At 38.7% G+C, this 20,311-nt stretch overlaps 1 protein-coding gene across 3 annotated transcripts in view; it reads right to left on the minus strand.

Moving 5' to 3' along the window:
* The window catches only part of SPDYA (speedy/RINGO cell cycle regulator family member A), a 29,665-nt gene extending 9,566 nt beyond the window's left edge, over positions 1-20,099 (minus strand). For all 3 annotated transcript variants that reach the window (XM_008055998.2, XM_008055999.2, XM_008055997.2), the window contains exons 1-4: positions 19,850-20,099; positions 16,193-16,251; positions 13,265-13,350; positions 8,437-8,608 (exon numbers count right to left, since the gene is read on the minus strand). In XM_008055998.2, the coding sequence (XP_008054189.1) occupies positions 8,437-8,608; positions 13,265-13,350; positions 16,193-16,251; positions 19,850-20,084 (552 nt within the window). In that variant the 5' untranslated portion in view covers positions 20,085-20,099. The remainder of the gene's footprint in view (positions 1-8,436; positions 8,609-13,264; positions 13,351-16,192; positions 16,252-19,849) is intronic.
* Positions 20,100-20,311: the final 212 nt, after the last annotated feature.

Consider the following 20,311-nt stretch of genomic DNA (forward strand, 5'->3'; position numbering starts at 1 on the left):
ACCTTTAAAAAAAGGATTTCCTTCAGAAAATGGGAGTCACTGTGGCCTCCATCAAGATAATGGTATAGGGAATACTATGTTAATTATTTTCCTTTCCTTTCTTTCTTTTTTTTTTTTTTTTTGAGTCAGTCTCACTCTGTCACCCAGGTTGGAGGGCCGTGGCATAATCATGGATCACCACAGCCTTGGCCTCCTGGGCTCAGGTGATTCTTCTGCCTCAGACTCCTGAGTAATTGGGACTATAGGTGTGCACAATCATGCCTGGCTGATTTTTTTTTTTTTTTAAGTCAAGAGTCTCACTCTGTTGCCTAGGCTGGAGTGCAGTGGCATGCTCATGGCCACTGCAGCCTCAAACTGCTGGGCTCCGGCAATCCTTCTGCTTCAGCCTTCCAAGTAGCTGGAACTACAGGTGTGCAAAAAATCAATAGATTTTTTGATTTATTGTAGAGACGAGGTCTCGCCAAGTTGCCCTCGCTGGTCTCGAACCCTTGAGCTCATGCAATCCTCTTGCCTTGGCCTCCCAAAGTGCTGAGATTACAAGCTTGAGCCACTGTGCCCGGTCCTGTATTAATTTTTAAAGTATATTTTAGGATTTGATCTATTTAATAATTTGCTTTCTAAATCCTTCAGAGGTTTTCAACTGAAGACATATAACAAATTAACATATTTAAAAAGTGTAAGTAAATAAAAATGTTAACGCCAACTGAAATCATTTCTGTAAGAATGAAAAACTAGGTTCAAAGCTTCCTAAGGCGAGAAGAGGAGAGTGTTCGAATTTCTTGTTTCTTCCGTATTTATACACTGTTTTTCCTCACTGCTTCTATTATCTCGATTCCCGATGTCTGGAGGGTCCTCTCCTCCGTCTTAGGGTCATTTTTCCCTCAAGACTCTGCCCAAGTCCTAGCCTTCTAAACATTCCAGCTTTCAGGTGTTCCTTATTGCTAACACCACCTTGGGGGCTGTTAGCATGTTAAGTGTCTCGTACTGAGATTCATCATTTTTTTTAGATTAGAAAATATAGTAGTTTATTTAGAAAGTAAATGAGAGAGAAAGAGGAGATTCCCCTCCCCAGGTAGGGAAGGAAGCCAAAGCCAAGAAATACGGCCTGGCCATAGCTCAAAGAGTACATGGCCACAACATAGCTAAGCAAGGCAATGGCCTCCGAGATCCACCATCTTTAATGACAAATGGAAGTAATGAAGCATTAGCGGTCATTAACATCATGAACCTTCAACTGCGTGACTTGTATAGAAATCCATAGCAGAGTCACGAGAAGAGCAGAGGAAGAAGGAAGCAAGGGGCATAACCTGGAAAGTCTAGCACACTGCTCTTTTGCTGTAAGCTAGGCATCATAGTCTTTCCACCTGCTAACCCAGCTAGACGCACACTCACCTGCACTTGATTACTGTTTAATGTATCTACATATACTCTATATGCACATCATAAAATTAGAATGTTATTGTGAATTAAAAATAAAACTGTACCAGAGTCAAGAGAGCTGGATTTTGGTTGTAATTGTATTGGTACTATGACCTTGGGCACATTATGTAACTTTCTGGGCCACAAGGTATCTTATTATGAGAAAACTGGGCACTTTCAGTCTCCCAATGCTGATTCTAAGAAAGTGACTTAAGTCTCTGAGAACTACTGGAAACATCATCCTTAACTTTATCTTCTGTCATGCTTGATTTTTGGGGGGTGCCTTTGGTGGGTGCTCCTAAAATCTGACACTTGGCCCTGTTTTTCTCTACCTATACTCTGTCTGTGATCTCAAGAAGTAGTTCAGTACAGGTGTTAAGAGCACTGACTGTCAAAACCAACCCGGTCAGCTTCTCCCCACTCCAGCCAGGAGATGGGTACAAAAAGAAAAAACAAAACACTGATCTGCTTAGGTTTGAATACTGAGTGTGCTGCTTTATTCATGTGTGTCCTTGGAGAAGTCACCTAACCTCTCTGTGCCCTAGTTTCCTTATTTGGGTTTACCTAGCTAGGTTTAAGAATTATTGTGAGAGTTATTAATACATGTGCAGTATTGAGAACAATACCTGGCAACTTATTAAAAAGTATTAACATGACTTTCACCTTGAATTTCTTACATATACTAAGCTTTCAACATCACTTATACGTGATGCCCCACCTAACCATACCTGCTGACCATTCATTTAGTTATCATTATCACCTTATTCATGTTTAAATACCAAATTCCTTGTCTTTCCAATAAGCCAGCTTTCTTCCATAGTCTTCCCTATTTCCATTGTGGAATCCACTATCCTTCCTGTCACAGACTTGAAGCTGACAACTCCCTCTCCCATACATACACCCTATATTCAACTGGTCACCAAGTGATGAACTATAGTTGCGTAACCTTTCTAACACTGATTTCATGTTCTTCAGTACTGCTGTCTTGTGCACATCCTTGTGCATTCCCTATAGGGTCTCTTCTGCATTCTGGCATTGGATTACTCTGTCCAAACACACTGCTTATATTAATTACATCACTGCTTTCTAAATTCCTAATCTGGATCAAATCACAGTTAAAGGAGAACACAACTATGATGATACTGTGGCATCTCTTCCAGAGTACACAGGAAGAGAAAAACTTGGTTACATTGTTTCCCTCCATGGTGCATGGAAGGGACTGGAAATGTAGTCTGACTCTCATTCAGTAGGCATCCTCCCTGATCTGTAAGTCTAGAAATTAATCCATCACCAATGTAAATAAATTCCACCTCAAAGGAGCTGATGTCAAAAAAGGTAATCTTCTCATAAGAAGATAACAAAATCAAAGTAGAGAAATAGTCTACCTTTTCTGGAGAAGCCAATATCTATAGTTCAGTTTAATCATACCCACCTCTTTCTAAACAAGGATGAAGCAGCTGACAAAAAGAGAAAAAAAGTTCACTGAGCTGGAACCTAAAAGAGAAAATTGGACTAGAGGGGGAAAGCAGACACACCAGGAATAAAATGCAGTAGAGTCGATATGGTTAAAAATAATGTTCGGTTTCTAGCATCTGTGCAGCCAGAGTTAGAAAAGAGACATATAAAATCCATGATCTGAAAGGATCACATATGTTCGTTCCTTCTTTTGACAGTGGTGTATAACAGAAAGAGTGCTGAGTTTAAGTATGCGGGGTCTACCATTTAGTGACTTGATGGCTTGGACAAGACACAATCTTTCTAAGACACAGTTTCATCTGTGAAATGGAAAGAATAATTAGGCTATTTAATTCCCCTGACAAAATAAGATAAATGCATTTTCTAAACTAACTGATATGAGAGAATTATACAGCAGCTGATGTCACAGAGAAAACAACACTGGGAAGACATCAGATGTGAAGTCAAGTTCTGGCTCTGCCACTTACACATTCTTGAGGCAGCCCCACCTCCTTAGTCCTCAGTTTCATCAGCTGCAAGATGAGAGTGCCACCACCCTCACAGGTATGTGTGACAACTTATGTAAAAATATTTATAATCTGTAAAGCTCTATGTAAACATAAAGTATTATTATCATAAGCCAGTTTGCAGCTACTATGTTAACTCGGGTTTATTTTAGGATATCAGACTAAAGAAATGTTTTGTCTGGTGGAAGGTCACTACCAGGCTTTCAATGCACAGAATACTTGAATTTCCAACAAGCTTGTCTTGCTGCTTCAGCAATGGGAATGGGGTGATATAATAATTCTTTATAATAAGCTTCCCCAGCACTGCACTTGGTGTGTCACTCATAGATTAACTGTCCAATGAACATCTAAGAGAACAGATAAAACCTATTGGGTAGTTGCCTTTCCTACACATCAACATGATTCAAATGTACTTGGTGTTTGAAGCAGCCAAATAGCAGCTTGTGTGTTCACCAGTGGAATAAGGAACAACGCAAAGAGAACTCGGTGAAGGATTAACCTAAAGTTTACTGTTTTTCTATCTCATGGATAAGAAGGTACGGAAAAGAATTGGAAACTTTAATCCTTCATTTTATCAGTCAGGAAATATTTAGAGTACCTACTATGTGCCAGGCACTGTTCTAGGCACTGGAAGATACAATAAGAACAAAATACTCTGCCCTCTTGGAATTTATTTTATAGTTGAGGAAAATAAACATTAGCAAGATAAATAGTAAAAAAAATAAAATAAAAGGGTATATTATATGGTGGTTTAGTGCTATGAAGAAAATGGGATCTGAGAAAGGTAATACAGCGTAATTGTGTAATAAATAGTGCTATTTCTTATTTTAATAGCCTTCAGATATAATTCAAACACCATCACCCATTTAAAATGTACAATTCATGTTCTTCAGGTGTGGTGGCTCACGCCTGTAATCCCAGCACTTTGGGAGGCAGAGGTGAGAGAACCGCCTGAGTTCAGGAGTTTGAGACCAGCCCTGACCAACTTGGTGAAACATTGTCTCTATAATAAATCAAAAAGTTAGCCGAGCGTGGTGGCACAAGCCTGTGGTTCCAGTTACTTGAAAGGCTGAGACGGAAGGCTCACCTGAGCCCAGTCGGCTGAGGCTGTGGTGACTGTGAGCGTGCCACTGCACTCCAGCCTGGGCAACAGAATGAGACTTCGACTAAAAAAAAAAGTACTATTCAATGACATTGAATATAATCAGAGTTGCACAGCCATCACCACAATCAATTCTGTGACATTTTCATCATCCCATAAAGAAAGAAGTCACACCCCACTTCTCCCTCCTCTCGGCCCTTGGTAACTACTAATCTACTTTCTATCTCCTTGAATGTGTCTATTCTGGACATTTTACATAAACGGAATCACACAGTATGTGGTCCTTTGTGACTGGATTCATCCAGTTTGTACCAGGTTCTTCATTCCTTTTAATCACGAACTAATATTTCATTGTACGGCAAATACCCTATTTTGTTTATCCATTCATCAGTTGGTGGACATGTGAGGTGTTTCCACATTTGGCTACTATGAATAATGCTATGAACATTCATGTACAAGTTTTTGTGTGGGTACAGTTTTCATTTGGGGTATTCTATCAGCAACATCATTGCTAATGTCAAAGAATGTCTTTTCATGTGTTTTGAAATTTGTTTATCTTCTTTGGAGAAATGTCTATTTGGATCCACTGCCAACTTTTTAACTGGATTCTCTTAATGATACAAGTCCCTTATCAAATAGAAAACATAAAAATTATCTCCCATTTTGTGGGCTGTCTCTCCACTTGGTGTCCTTTGAAGGACAAAAGGTTTTAATTTTGATGTCCACTTTATATTTTCTTTTGTTGCTTTTGGTCTCTTATCTAAGAAACCTAATTCGAGGTCATGAAGGTTTACCCCGATATTTTCTTCTAAGAGTGTTATGGTTTTGACCCTCACATTTAGGTCTTTGATCCATTTTGAATTAGTGTTAATATATGGTGCAAAGTAGGGGTCAGACTTCATTCTTTCGCAAGTAGATATCCAGTTGTCCCAGCACCATTTATTGAAAAGACTCTACTTTCCTCACTGAATTTTCTTGGCACCCTTGTCAAAATTCAGTTGAACATAATTGTGAGAGTTTATTTCTGGACACTTCAATTCTCTTCCACAGAGGGAGATACTACTTTACATAAGGTGATAAGAAAAGGCCTAAGGTGACATTTAGCTAGGAAGGGAAGCACACTGCTCTCTGGGGCAAAGGCCTTCCAGGTCACAGGAAGGGCAAGTGCAAAGGCCCTCAGAGAAGAGTGTGCCAGGGATGTCTGAGGAGCAGCCAGGAGGCCGGTGCAGCTGGGGGGTAGTGAGCAAGGAGATGAACAAGAGATGATAATAAAAGTAGAGTGTTAATGGTGAAGTTGGTGGGAAAAGGTAGGATGCTGCATATTTTTTCAAGGTATGGGTGTGAAAAAAAGAGTCAAGGGGAGCAGATTTTGGCCTGAGCAACTAAAGGGAAGGAGTTGCTATTTAGTAACATGAGGGAAGGCCTCAGGAGGAGCAGGTTTGGAGATCTGTGTAAGGGAATTAGAAGTTCAGTTTTGGGCATGCTAAGTTTGAGATACCAATTAGACAAAAAAAAAAAAAAAAAAAAAATCCAGAGGCAATTTGATAGGCAGATCTGGAATTGGGAGAGATCTGTTCATTGTCCATGGCAAGGCCTTGAGAGTGAATGAGAGCACTAGTAATATCTGCAGAGAAGAGAAGACGTCCTATGACTGAGCTCTGTGGCACTCTGATGAAGTTGGTGAGGTGAAAAGGAACTGGCAAAAGTCACTTTAAAAAAAACCCTGGTATCCTCAAAATCAAGAGAGTGTTTTTTGGGAGAAATGAGGGACTGTCAAATGCTGCTGCTGAGATGAGGACTTAGGACTAACCTTTGGATTTGGCAATGCAGAGACATCTTGTGCCTTAACAAGTTTCTATGGAATGACAAGATTTTGTATACCCGGTTCAAGAAGCCTCGAAGGAAAGGAAGTGGAGACAGATAGAGATAGCTCTTCAAGTAGTTATAAGGTGACAGAGCCATGTAGTGGTAGCTGGAGGATGAAGTTTTTTTATAACTTTGCACACGCAAAATAAAGAGTCTGTAGAAACATTAGTGGCAATCTAGTTTAATGACTTCTCTAGAGCATGAATCTCCTGTGACTAGAAGCTTGTTTTTATACGATCACCAGTGATGGGAATCATTGCCTTTAGAAGAGTCCATCTCATCTTCAGGGTCATTAGAATAACATTCTGAATGTTGAGCTATTTTATCCATCTACAGATCTTAGTTCTCTGCTTTATAGCCAAAAAAAAAAAAAGGCAAATCAAATATATTTTGTGCTCCACTGTGATCCTGTGAATATCTGAAAGCGGCTAGCAAGCTTTCTTCCTACTAGACATCCTGGATCCTTTTGAGTATTCCGCATATGACACTTTCCTTCTGCGACCCGGCCCTATTCTGGTTGTTCTCCCTGGAGACAGCTGTTGGTCTGTTCTTGAGTGTGGTATGCACAACCAGACACAGTGTTGTAGGTGTAATCTGATGACGGCCTCGTCTTCTCTGTCACCTGAGAGTAAACTTCTCTCTGCATCCCATTATGTAACTGAGCTGACAGCTGTCTGAAACTTTGTTGTCTTTCACATGCTTGTTAGTAAGCCACATCCTTCTCTTTGGCCCTTTTGTAGTCAGTGCCAGCAGCCCCAGTCGTGTATAGTGACACAGTTGCAGTGCAGGTGCCAGCCACTGTGTCCTGAGCATGGGTGGGCAGTCTGCCATGAGATTAGCCACCACTGGTCCCAGCTTCTTGCTCCTGGTCCTCCTCTGTGCCCTTAGCTGAATGTCCTAAAGGGTGTGAAGAATTTACTTTGAAAAACACCAGAGTGCTCAAACACAGCCCTGCCACTTCCAAGGATGGCAACAGGTGCACAAACTATCCACTAGGAAGTAGTGACAAAAACAGTGACAATGTAGGACTCTTCCAATGTTCTATAATTGGAATTCTCCAAGTTTGAATACTTTAATGAGGATCCATCAATTTGGGGAGGCCTTTATACGCCCAACTTTTCACCTTTTTCTATTGAATTAATCTTGTAAATACTTGGCCTGCTGTATAATCCTCTACGTTACTTCTGAATCCTTGCACGTTCCCCAATAGTCAACAATCCTCTTAATTAAGTTTAATCCACAAATATGAATATAATTAACAAGGTTAGTTCTGGGCAGAAATCTGTGACACATCACTCAAGTCCTCCCTCAAGTTTGACACTAATCCACTAACTGGCTCTTTTGGCCTGTAGTCATTTAACTGGATAGATTCTCATTTATTTACAGCATTATCCATCCTACATTTAGCAAACTTTTCTGAACTAGTACTAGAGCTTACAGTGACCACTGCTTTCAATTTAATTATCTACTCTAGAATTTTTCTCTAGCTTGAAATATTAACTTTATTAAAAACCAGAACATTTGATAAAATGATTAAGTTTTTAGTTTCCTGATGGAAACTAAATCTTAATAAAATTTGACATCAATGAAACTTAATATGTCCATATGAAAAGAGCCATGGTTTAAAAAAATATTTAAATTTATTTAAATTATGTACCATGCTATTGGTATTTCAATTTCGGGAACCTGAAATTTCACATAGTTTATTTAGGGGAAATTGTTGTTCAACTCCAGTGTTATTACTATCCTCACTAAGATAGTCTGGTATGTTCACATCACTCCTTTCCAATATATTGGTGATCCTTTAGACAAAAGATACACACTAAACTAAGAATACCACAGAAGCAGGCTACTCTAAAAAACAGAACTTACTATCTTTAATTATAGTGATACAAAATTAAAATTAAAACATTTTAATACACAGGTTGTATATCATGGTAATGATCAAGGAAAATGGTTTACCCTACATATTTTGTAAAAGTGCAAAACAGGAGCAGCGCATTAAAAAACAAGGAGAATTAGATAAACAGAAAGCAAAGATTACATAAAGTATTTAAAAATCCTTACCTCCTCACAGCATCGCCTGCTTACAATAGCCCTACAGTCAATTCTATCCCAGAGTTGGTCCCTTAACTTTAAGAAATTAGGGAACAATTTTCTCCAATTTTTCCCTAAAGCCCATGGAAAAATTTCATACTTGGATTCCTCTTCATCTTCTTCAACTGTATTAGCCAGATACCTAACAAAGACCAACAACCCAAAAAAAGAAATGGGTAAAAGACAAAAACAGGTAATACACATACACACACACACAGAAACACACAAAGAAATGGCTCATAAATATATGAAAGATGTTTAGCCTTACCTATAATTAAAGAAATGCAAATAAAAAATAGAGGTGCAGTTCCTATAAATCCCAAGCTTTGTTCTGGGATGCAGGTAGTCTGACCCTTCCAATTGTGGCCTTTATGCTTTCTCTGGTGGCAATGTCCAGTCTAGAGCTAATCATCCCCCACTACTAAGGGTCAACCTTCCTGAGCACTCTTCCCAGTACTCCAGGAATTCCGAGTCTTTCCAGTCTGGTTAGTGGGATCAGGCACTATTTCCAGCCCTATGTGAATGGCAGGCACTGTTTCCCCTACTCTTTTCTTACCCTTTTTCCTCAGACTCAGATACTTTCCTTACACACATATGAAGCTCAGTATTCTGCCGAATACCTTAGAGGGATAAGGCATGCAGAGAAGCAGGAAAACACTACTCATAGTACGGATCATATTCAATGAAAACCAACCCAAAAATTAGACACGGCTGGTAGGCATAACAGACAGGGACATTAAAACTGTTATAACTATTCTATATGTTCAAAACTTAAGTGGACGTATTGAAAATGTACTTCTAGAGATAAAAACTACAATGCCTGCAATGAAAAATACACAGAACAGAATTAATGACAGATTAAATGCTGTAGATGATTTGATGAATTGAAGACACAGAGTTAGAAACATACAAAATGAAACAGAAAAAAGAAACAAAAATCATAAACAAAGCATCAACTAGATGTGGGACAACTTCAAGAAACCTATTAATAAAGGTGAAATTGGAGTCTCTGAAGGGCAGAGGTAGACAGAAAAATATTTGCAGGAACAACAACTGAAAGATTTTGAAATTTGATGAAAACTATAACCCACAAATAAACTCAATAAACCTCAAAGCACAAGAAGCATAAAGAAAATTAAACCAAGGTACATCCTAATCAAATTGTTCAAAACCAGTACTAAAGAAAAAAATCCTAAAGGAGGAAAAAGAACATATTAGATAACATAAGAACAAAAACAAGAATAGAGCAGATTTCTCATCAGAAATAATGCAAGCCCTACAGATGACTTTCCAAGAAAAATGGGCAACTTACAATAAAAATATTGCAGCATACATAAGGGAACAAGGCACCATGAGCAGAAACAGACTCTGAAGTCTGAAGATACTGGTATTAGTACACGTAGAATATATAAGTAACTATGTCCATTATGTGTAAAAAAATTAAAAGCTTGATAATATAAGAGCATAGGTATATTTAACAAACAAGAAAATAGAATGTCTATATATGAAAATTTTACAATGAAATTAATTAGCATACCAAACAAAAGTTGAAAATCAGATCAGTGAACTGAAAGATAAATCGAAATAAATTATCGAAGCCAGGCTCACACCTGTCAGCCCAGCATTTTGGAAGGTGGAAGTGAGAGGACTGCCTGAGCCCAGGAGTTCAAAACCAGTATGGGCAACTTGGCAAGATCTCATCTCTATAATTAAAAAAAAAAAAATTAGTTGGGTGTGGTGGCTCATTCCTGTGATTCCAGCTACTTGGAAGGATCGCCTAAGCCAGCAGGTGAAGGCTGTGGTGGGGGTGAGCATGTCACTGCATTCCACTCTGGGTCACAGAGTGAGGTACAATATATTTAATTGGTTTCAAAAAGGAGATAGTAGAGTGGATGAGGAGGGACATTTGCAGAGACTAAAGTTCTCTAGGAGTTGTCTGTCAGACTTCAATCTTCAAATCCAGGAAGTTTATCAAATTCCAAGCAGGTCATAAAAAAGAAACCAGCTCTAAACACCAAAGATAAAAGTTAAAGCTTTTATTTTTTATTTTTTTGAGTTGGAGCCTCACTCTGTCATCCAGGTTGGAGTGCAGTTGTACGCTCACGGTCACCGTACCCTTAACCTGCTGGGCTCAGGTGATCCTTCCACTTCAGTCTTCCAAGTAGCTGGAACCACAGGCATGCGCCACCATGCCTGGCTAATTTTTTGATTTAATGTAGAGATGAGGTCTTGTCAAATTCTCCAGGCTGGTCTCGAACCCATGGGCTCAAGCAGTCCTCTCACTTTGGCCTCCCAAAGTGCTGGGATTATAGGCCTGAGCCACTGTGCCTGGCCTAAGAAAAAGGTTTTTTGGGTTTTTGTTTTAATTGGAGTCTCACTCCGTCGCCCAGGCTGAAGTGCAGTGGCACACTCACCTACCCCAGAGTTTACCCGCTGGGCTCCGGCAATCCTTCCGCCTCAACCTTCCAAGTAGCTGAACTACTGGTGCGCACTTCCACACCCGGTTAATTTTTTGAATTATTGTAGAGATGAGGTCTCGCCAAGTTGCCCAGGCTGGTCTTGAACCTGCGGGCTCAGGCAATCCACTTGCCTCGGCCTCCCAAAGTGCTGGGATTACAGGCTGAGCCATGGGCCTGGCCAGAAAAAGGTTTTAAAAGAAGCCAGAAAGGACAGCAAATGATCTCAAGTGAATTCCTGAGATGCAAGAAGGAATGTTAAACAAAGATATAAATATGTGGGCAAATCTCAACAAATGTTAAATGTCTAAAACAATCATACTTGCTGTCTAACTTGCTGGAGGTCATCGTGCTGAACAACATAATTGCAAAACAAGGGAATATTAACTGCATTGGAGGTGATTAGAGAGAAAATGCTTAAGGTTCTTATGAGACACATGACAGGTAATTGCTCAAAGGATATAGCTTGTATCCTCTCCAAACAAGCAGAGGAAAAAAGATGTCAAAACACTTCAAATAAAAACAAGATAAGAATGGAAGGGAAAGAAGAAACAGGAAAAAAAAGGAGGCAAACAGCACTTAAATTACAGTAAAAAATTCAAAACTATAAGCAATGATAGAATTACTCAGTTGTGAAAATTAACTATAGCTACACATATCAATATCAATGAATCTGGAAGTCATAACATTATAAAAGCAAAAGAAGGAATGCACAGAATGACAGCACACATGATTCTCTTATGGAGCTAAAGACAAGAAAAACCAAGTAATGTATTATTTTGAGTTGCATAATTAGAATAAAGAAGAGCAAGAAAGTGATTACTGTGGAAGGGAAGGAGGTCGGTTTGATTGGAAAACTATTCTGGGAGCCTCTAAGATTCTGGCAATGCTCTCTTCTTAAGCTGAGACACAGGTACCCAGATATCTGCTTTAATTTTATTCTTCCACACATGCACACACATTCCATGTGCTTTTGTACATATTTCACATTAAAAAATTAAAAGCACAGAAGAGTGTGTGTAGTATACTTCCATTTATGTAATACATGTACATACTGATCCATGTACAGAAAATTATTTCTTGGCAGATACACATGAAACGGTTAACTTGTCTTTGAAAAGGGAGACCAAGGTCTGAGAGAGGAAAAAAACTTACTTTTAATTGTATCCCTTCTTTTTAAGCATGTGCATGTGTACATTCCAGTTACAGTAATATAAAATGAACATCTACTACTCTCCCTTATCATAACTGCATACTTTAATATTACCTTATTATAAAGCACTTCATTGTAAAAGCCCATTCGGTTATCTATTATGGGCCAAATCATATCCTCTGTGAAATGATAGTAATGTCTTTAGTTTCCACGGTAGCTCTTAACATGGGCAAATTGAGCCCAAGGTCGACTCCTTATGTACTAGCCAACTAAAATATCTGTCGTGTTCCATGGTGTCACATCACCACACCATGATTCTACTCATGATGAACTGTTTTAGGCTCAATATGACAAAATCTCTGTGTTGTATCCATGTTGTCCTCTAATTTGAGACTGTCAGATTTCCTTGATGTTGCGTCCACTTCTTTTGCATAATAGTTAAATATGTCTAATAAAGAATTAAAAACCTCCTATGTTAGTCACTGGAAGATGAAATAAGAAGATGCACATTCCTTGCCAATAAGAAGACTACAATTCAACAGAGGAGGCAAGTAAGTATGAAACAGATAACTGTAAAGGAGAGTATGGAAGAATGATAATAGCTGTTCAGAGTGTTCTCAGAATACATAGAAAGGACCTATCAACAGACTATTCAGGAAAGAACTGTGGCTAACTGAGAATATATTTAACGAGAGGCTACATAAAAAGTATGACACAGAATGAAAATTATAGTTTGTGTTTACTATGGAGCTTATAACACAAAGACAGTGTAACTAGACAACTATCTTGGATAAATGAGTAGTGCTTTACTGCTAATAACCTCACAAACACGTGAAAAAAATTTAATTTCAGGCATCTAGTAAGATTTAAACTAAAGCTCCTTTTGGTTTATGCTTCGTCAGGTGAAAAAACTACAAAGTTGCATCCACGTCCACATATAATACGATAATGAGAAATGTAATGAGCAATTTAACTTCGTGGTCAGTGACTGAATTTAGTCATGGTAAACCACACCTGAATCTGCACCCCAGCTTTACTGCTTACCAGTATGATCTTGGAAAGTAATTAATCTTCCTAAGTCTGTTTCCTCATCAGTAACATTTTAAACAGCCTTGGTTTATAGGTTTATAATAAGGTATCGTGTATATTATAAATAACACAAAAATCACTTAGTTGAAAGTATACTTACAGAGCAATAAAGAAATTTATCCTGGTATGCTCACTTATAGTAAATTTAGCTCTCTTGAAATAAACAAAGGTCATAGCCAAAAGATACTACATGGAAAAAAGTTAAAAATTAATATTAATGTTTTGCTTTCATAAATAAAACTGCTTTAAAATAGTTAACTTAAAATGCTTTTTATTAATAAGTTAAAACAACAAAGTATTATTTCTCCTTACTGTAGAATTACCATTTGTGTACTTATTTTCGATTTCCTGTAATCCATGTGAACAGTCAAAAATAGCTATCTACTGTTTATCATTATTAAGATCAACTAGAATGGTTTACAGAAGGTCCAAGAGCACTTTGAGAAATGTGTCTTGAGTAACTCTAGACAAGGTTTTTGAGCTAAAACTTCATTTTTTTCTAATTTAAATTTCAAACCTATACAGAAGTTGAAATAACAGTAAAATGAATAATCACACATCCTTCACTTAGATTCACCAATTGTCAGTATTTTCTCACATTTGATACCTCTATTTGTGTGTAGATGTACACATAACTTTTTATGGATCCTTTGAGTTAGTTACAGACATCCATACTTACTTTTTAACACAACTTTAAAAAATGACTCCAGAAATTAGAATAATCTGGCTCTATTTTCATGGGGAAAATGTTTTTTAAATCTATTATTAGAAAGCTACATTATGCATCTAGCCTAACAGAACATACACTAGATTATGACAGTTCAAATGAAAAACAAGTTATATTATTATTATTATTATTATTTTTTTCTTTTGAGTTGGAGTCTCACTCTGTCGCCCAGACTGGAGTGCAGTGGCCGCTCCCGGCCACCGCAGCCTGGACCTGCTGGGCTCCGGCGATCCTTCCGCCTCAGCCTTCCAAGTAGCTGGAACTACAGGCATGCGCTACCACGCCCGGCTGATTTTTTTATTTATTGTAGAGATGAGGTCTCGCTGCCCAGACGGGTCTCGAACCCGCGGGCTCAGGCAATTCACTCACCTCAGCCTCCCAAAGGCGCGGGATTACAGGCTGAGCCACCGAGCCCGGCTAAGTTATATTTTTAATGCTTCAGATTCTCACTCATAAAACACTTATTCATCCTATTATAACAGGATTTGCCCCAAAGGTGATTCCAAGTATCCAAGGCACTTTTCAGTAAAGTACTCCTGAGACAGTTTAGATACAGAACTCCTGGCTTGTTACTTTTCAAACACTGCCCCCTACTGTCCAATAATTTGGATGCACCCTAAAACTGTCAAGTTCAGCCGGGTGTGGTGGCTCATGCCTGTCATCCCAGCACTTTGGAAGGCGGAGGCGAGAGGATTGCCTGAACCCAGGGGTTCAAGACCAGCCTGGGCAACTTGGAGAGACCTCATCTCTACAATAAATCAAAAAAATTAGCTGGACGTGGTGGAGCATGCTTATGGTTCCAGCTATTTGGAAGGCTGAGGTGGGAGGATTGCCTGAGCCCAGCAGGTTGAGGCTGCGGTGTCCATGAGCGTGCCCCTGCACTCCAGTCTGCCTCAAAAAACAAAAGCAAAAACAAACAAACAAACAAACTGTCAAGTTTAAAACTTCGCAACTCCACATAATTGGACGTTTGACATTAAAAGTGTTTGTGACATTGTAATTATGTTTTAAAAGACCGCTTACTTTTAGAGATACATTATGAAATATTAAGGGTAAAATGTTAGGATGCCTGGGATGTGCTTTCAAACAGTCCAGTCTTTGGTGAGAGGAGCTAGAGAAACAAGAGTGGCCATCAGGTGAAGATCTGTTGTAGCCAGACGAGAGGCATGTGGAGAGTCTTTGGTCCTGTTCTTTCTACCTAAAGTTGGGTATGTTTGAAATTTTCCAAAATGAAATTAAAAAATTTTTAAAGCTTTCTATTTTATTCTTGTCATCTTAAGTTGAATTTTTTTTTTTTTTTTTTTTTTGCTTTGAGGTTTTACTCTGTTACCTAGGCTGGAGCGCAGTGTCATGATCACGGCTCACCACAGCCTTGACCTCTTGGGCTCAGGTGATCCTCCCTCTTCAGCCTCCCAAGTAGCTGAGACTACAGGTGCACACCACCATGCCCCACCACCATGCCCATGATTTATTTTTTTTTTTGTAGAGACAAAGTCTTGATATGTTGCCCAGGCTGCTTTCAAACTCCTGGCTCAAGCAATCCTCCCGCCTCAGCCTCCCAAAGTGCTGGCATGAGCCACCAGTCTTAAGCTTGAAATTAAAATGTTCATATCCTAAGCTAACATTCTATCCATTCCTTTTTCTGTTGGTTGACACACTATTTTAAGTGTAATGTGCAGTCAAGTTGAATATTCTAATATGATGGCATAAAATGGCATTTATAAAGCTGAAATTTTAACTGTTCAACTAAATCTAAAGAATACAGAAACACCACTGTTCCTAATATGTAAGTTAAATATTATTTTATAAAACTGATTCCTAAATAAAGAACAGGTTAAACTGATTTAACTCTACAAAATTATTGGGATTTGTTTTCTGAGCTATTTACAAAACATTAAAATGCAGACTGTTTTAGTGAAGTAAATCTCAAAATATTTTTTCTCTACAGCCTAATAAAAGGTAATAATTTTGGATGAAATATATTAAATCTACACTGACTTTTGTTTTCAATCAGATATGGATCTAAAGTCACTAAAATTGAATTAATAATAACCTACAATTCCTGAAGTGTAGACTGAATCTATGAGATATACTAATTCCAAAAATTAACATGTAAGCATTCTTTTTTCTCTTTTCTTTTGCTAACACAAACTGATGCAAGAGATTCTACTTTGATGGAGAAATGCAAGCTTGCTCTTTTCTTAACCTTAATGAGACAGAAAATTTGTATAAGATCTCACTAAAGCTCTAATGGTCTCATTACATAACGCCAGCTACTGATTATATTGGTGCTAAATTTACCTTGTCTGCAATTTTACAGCAGCAGTCCATCCACAAGAAATCTTGAATTAAATCGTCATCTACAACAAAAGATAGCTATAACTTGGCTTTTTAAAAACAGAATGTTTCCTTTTGATGAACTAATTTATCAAGAGATTAGAAATAATGCTTGGGAACCCAACAAAAAATGGCTGACCCAGCATCCTCTGAAGTGTGGTTTTCAGGTCTTCGTGTCTATACCACTGCGAGGACTGTACAGAAAGTTACCACTTACATCCTTCGTCTTCCCATCTGACTTGTCTTAATATACAGCTCACATCGGGAGTGGTGGCTTACTCCTGTAATCGCAGCACTTTCGGAGGCAGAAGTGAGAGGATTGCCTGAGACCAGCTTGGGCAACTTGGCGAGAACTCATCTCTACAATAAATAAAAAATTAGCCAGGTGTGGTGGTGCAAGCTTGTGGTTCCAGCTACTTGGAAGACTGAGGCGGGAGGATTGCCTGAGCCCAGCAGGTCAAGGCTGCGGTGGCTGTGAGAGTGCCACTGCACTCCACCCTGGGCAACAGAGTGAGACACCTACTCAACAAAAAACAAACAAAAAAAATACATATACATTGCTCAGATTGGAGGGGGACTGATAGAAAGGTTTGGTTTACTGAATCTCCAACAGCATTTTGAGAAATATGTCTCGGGCAACTCTAGGCTGGCTATTTGCCCCTCTCCAATCTTAAGTAGAAATGGAATCTGATAAAAGATAACTCAGTATTTAAAAAATAATGACTTAATAAATACTCTGCTTTGTAAATGTCTTACTTTCTCCTTTTAGGTTCCAGGGTTAAGTTTTGAATTCTTCTTCTTTCCTATTTATCCCTGTTCCACTTTCTGTTATTCAAATACATATGAAAATATCTATATAAAAATGGTTCATAATTTGTTATTTATAAATAGCATCTTGAAAATCTATTAGGATTAAAACAAATCAACAAATATTGTTAAAAAAAAAAAAAAGAATAACATCTAGAAAGTAGGTCAAAACATTTCTTTCAAAATTTTTCAATTTTAAAGTGCTAAAATACATCTCAAAATATATTAGTAGTGGTCAGAATATAATCTTGGAAAATCTTCTTTTTTCCAATCGCCCCCCCCCCCTTTTTTTTTGAGTTGGAGTCTCACTTTTGTCGCCCAGGCTGGAGTGCAGTAGCACATTCATGGCCACCACAGCCTTGTCCTTCTGGACTTAGGTGATCCTTCCGCCTTAGCCTTCCAAGTAGCTGGAACTATAGATACATGCCACCATGCTCGACTAGTTTGTTGTGGGGTTTTTTTGCAATTTATTGTAGAGATGAGGTCTCACTAAGTTGCCCAGGCTGGTCTCAAACCCCTAGGCTCAGGCAATCCTCTCGCTTCAGCCTCTCAAAGTGCTGGGATTACTGGCTAAGCCACCATGCCTGGCCTATTTTTTTTTTTGAGTTGGAGTCTCACTCTGTCGCCCAGACTGGAGTGCAGTGGCCGCTCCCGGCCACCGCAGCCTCAACCTGCTGGGCTCCGGTGATCCTTCCGCCTCAGCCTTCCGAGTAGCCGGAATTACAGGCATGCGCTATCACGCCCGGCTGATTTTTTGATTTATTGTAGAGATGAGATCTCGCCGCCCAGGCGCGTCTCAAACCCACGGGCTCAGGCAATCCACTCACCTCAGCCTCCCAAAGGCGCAGGATTACAGGCTGAGCCACCGAGCCTGGAACAACCATGTATTTTTTGTTTTTTAAGAGACAGGGTCCTACTACGTTGCTCAGGCTGGCCTAAAACTTCCGGGCTCAAGCAAGCCTCCCTGCTTCAGCCTCCCAAGTAACTGGAACTACAAGCATGCACCAATGTGCCAGGCTCCCCCTTTCATTTTATAAAGAAGCACAACTTCTTTATGTTCATTTTTATCAGCAATGTAGTCAAATATATGGAAAGCTCCAATAACAGCAACTGATTTCTTGAGAATATTTTCTGCCTGGTCAATTCCATTTCTATTTTTTAAGTTACCTAAAATGGCAGAGATAGGTGTTTTCTCTTATTTCTCATTACTAGTTATGGGTACTAAAAAAGTTTGCAGGGAATAATTTTGTTCTCTTCTTAACAAAGAAAAAAAGGAAACTTGTATTAATGTTCTAGATCCTGATGGGGGAGCATCTTTTTATCTTTTTCAACTTATATTCCTTTCATAGTTTTCCTTTTTCTTCTTTTTTTCTGATCTCATCTTTTCATTTTGCTTTTCTTTAAATCTTAACCAATTTGCCTCAATGCACCTGGCCTTCCTCTATAAACAAGGACGCCTGTTACCTGGTTCTATGAGATTGTGGCATCTACTTGACTTGATTCATTCCCACAGACATTTACCAGTATCCATCTATCCTCTTCCTTATTCTCATCTTACCTGTTTACCTTATTACCCTACATCAAAAAAAAAAAAAAAAAAACCCAAGAAAATATCCCATCTCTTTCTTGGCTGGAAGTACAGTACTATAAAGTTTCTTTTCACCAATTTGTTAAGAAATTTATCAGCAAAGTAGTGCTGTCTAATAACCTAAATAGATTCAAATTAAAGCAGTTAATTTTTTAAACAATATTCCCAAAATGTAATTCTGAAATTTCTCTACGTTGATTAAGCTTCTAAGTTTGTTTGGTTTTAGCAACGAAAGTACTGAGAAACCCCTAGGCCCAGTCAAACTGGGTCAGTTAGCTCAACAGGGTTTTGTTTGTTTTTTTTTGTCATTGGGGTGGTAGCGCAATCATGGCTCACCAAAGCCTTGAACTCCTGGGTTTGAAGGGATCCACCCTCCTTAGCCTCCCAAGTAGCTGGGACTCTTGGTGCGTACTACACGTAGCTGAATTTTTTATTTTTTGTAGAGATAAGGTCTTGTTATATTGCCCAGGTTGTTCTCAAACTCCTAGGCTCATGTGATCTTCCTGCCTTGAGTTCCCAAAGTGCTGGGATTACAGACATGAGCCTCCATGCTGAGCCTCTGAGTCTTTAATGTAGTATTTTAATTTAGGTCCACGCCCGGCCTCTGAGTCTTTATGTATTTTTTACTCTAGGTCAAACAAAACTCACATTATGAATCTGAATTGCTCAGAAATTACATTTGACCCTCGGATTTAAGTAGTCTAAAAGCTAAATGAGTCTGAAGTTTTAATCCATAAGCAAGCAAGACAAACAAAAACCCAGCATTTAAAGAAAAAGTAGGCTGGGTGCAGTGGCTCACACTGTAATTCCAGCACTTTGGGAGGTAGAGGCAAGAGGATTGCCTGAGTTCAGGGGTTCAAGACCAGCCCGTGCAACTTGATAAGACCTTGTCTCTACAAAAAGTAAAAATAATTAGCCAGGTGTGGTGGTGCACACCTGTAGTTCCAGCTACTTGGAAGGCTGAAGTGGAAGGATCAATTAAGCTCAGCAGGTCAGGTTGCAGTAGCCGTGACTGTCACTGCACTCTAGCATGGGTGACAGAATGAAACTCCAACAAAATAAAATAAAATAATAGACTAAGTAAAACAAAAACAAATTTGGTTGGAGATGGAAAATTTGACACAAAATAACATCATTCTCTTTATTACAAAAATGATAAAATAGATGTTCATGTTCTATTTTTTTAGTCCTTTATAATTACCAATATTACGATTTTTTAAACCTACCAAATAACTTAAAGAAAGCAGTCATTTCCTGACGCTGTATAACTAGACAAGGTCCTTTGGGGCGTTTCGATTTGTTGTTATTGTGTGTACTTTTTTCAGACGCTTGCCAACTATCTTTAAAAACAGGACGCTTCAGATTCATGGTTTTTTTAGGCTGATATAATCTATTTGGCCCTGATTTTACATGAACAGTGACAGTAGGTGGTGTCTCACAGCACATCTGATTGTGCCTCATTTTGGTCTTCCAAGTTTCCTGTAAAAATAAAACAAATTATTTGTCACACTCATTCATTTCTGTGTAAAAACAACTAGTGGAATGATGCAGTCATATGAGATGCACTTGCTATTAAAATGTTACTTGTGACAGTGACTCAAAGTTAAAACCTGCTCTTAGAACTCAGTGCTAGGAGAGCTCTGCTTCCTCTGGGAAACTGACAGACTTCCTCTTCCCAAATAATAAGA

Source organism: Carlito syrichta, unplaced genomic scaffold (assembly GCF_000164805.1).
Source record: "Carlito syrichta isolate Samal-C Ts95f unplaced genomic scaffold, Tarsius_syrichta-2.0.1 Scaffold302075, whole genome shotgun sequence".
Taxonomy (NCBI): domain Eukaryota; kingdom Metazoa; phylum Chordata; class Mammalia; order Primates; family Tarsiidae; genus Carlito; species Carlito syrichta.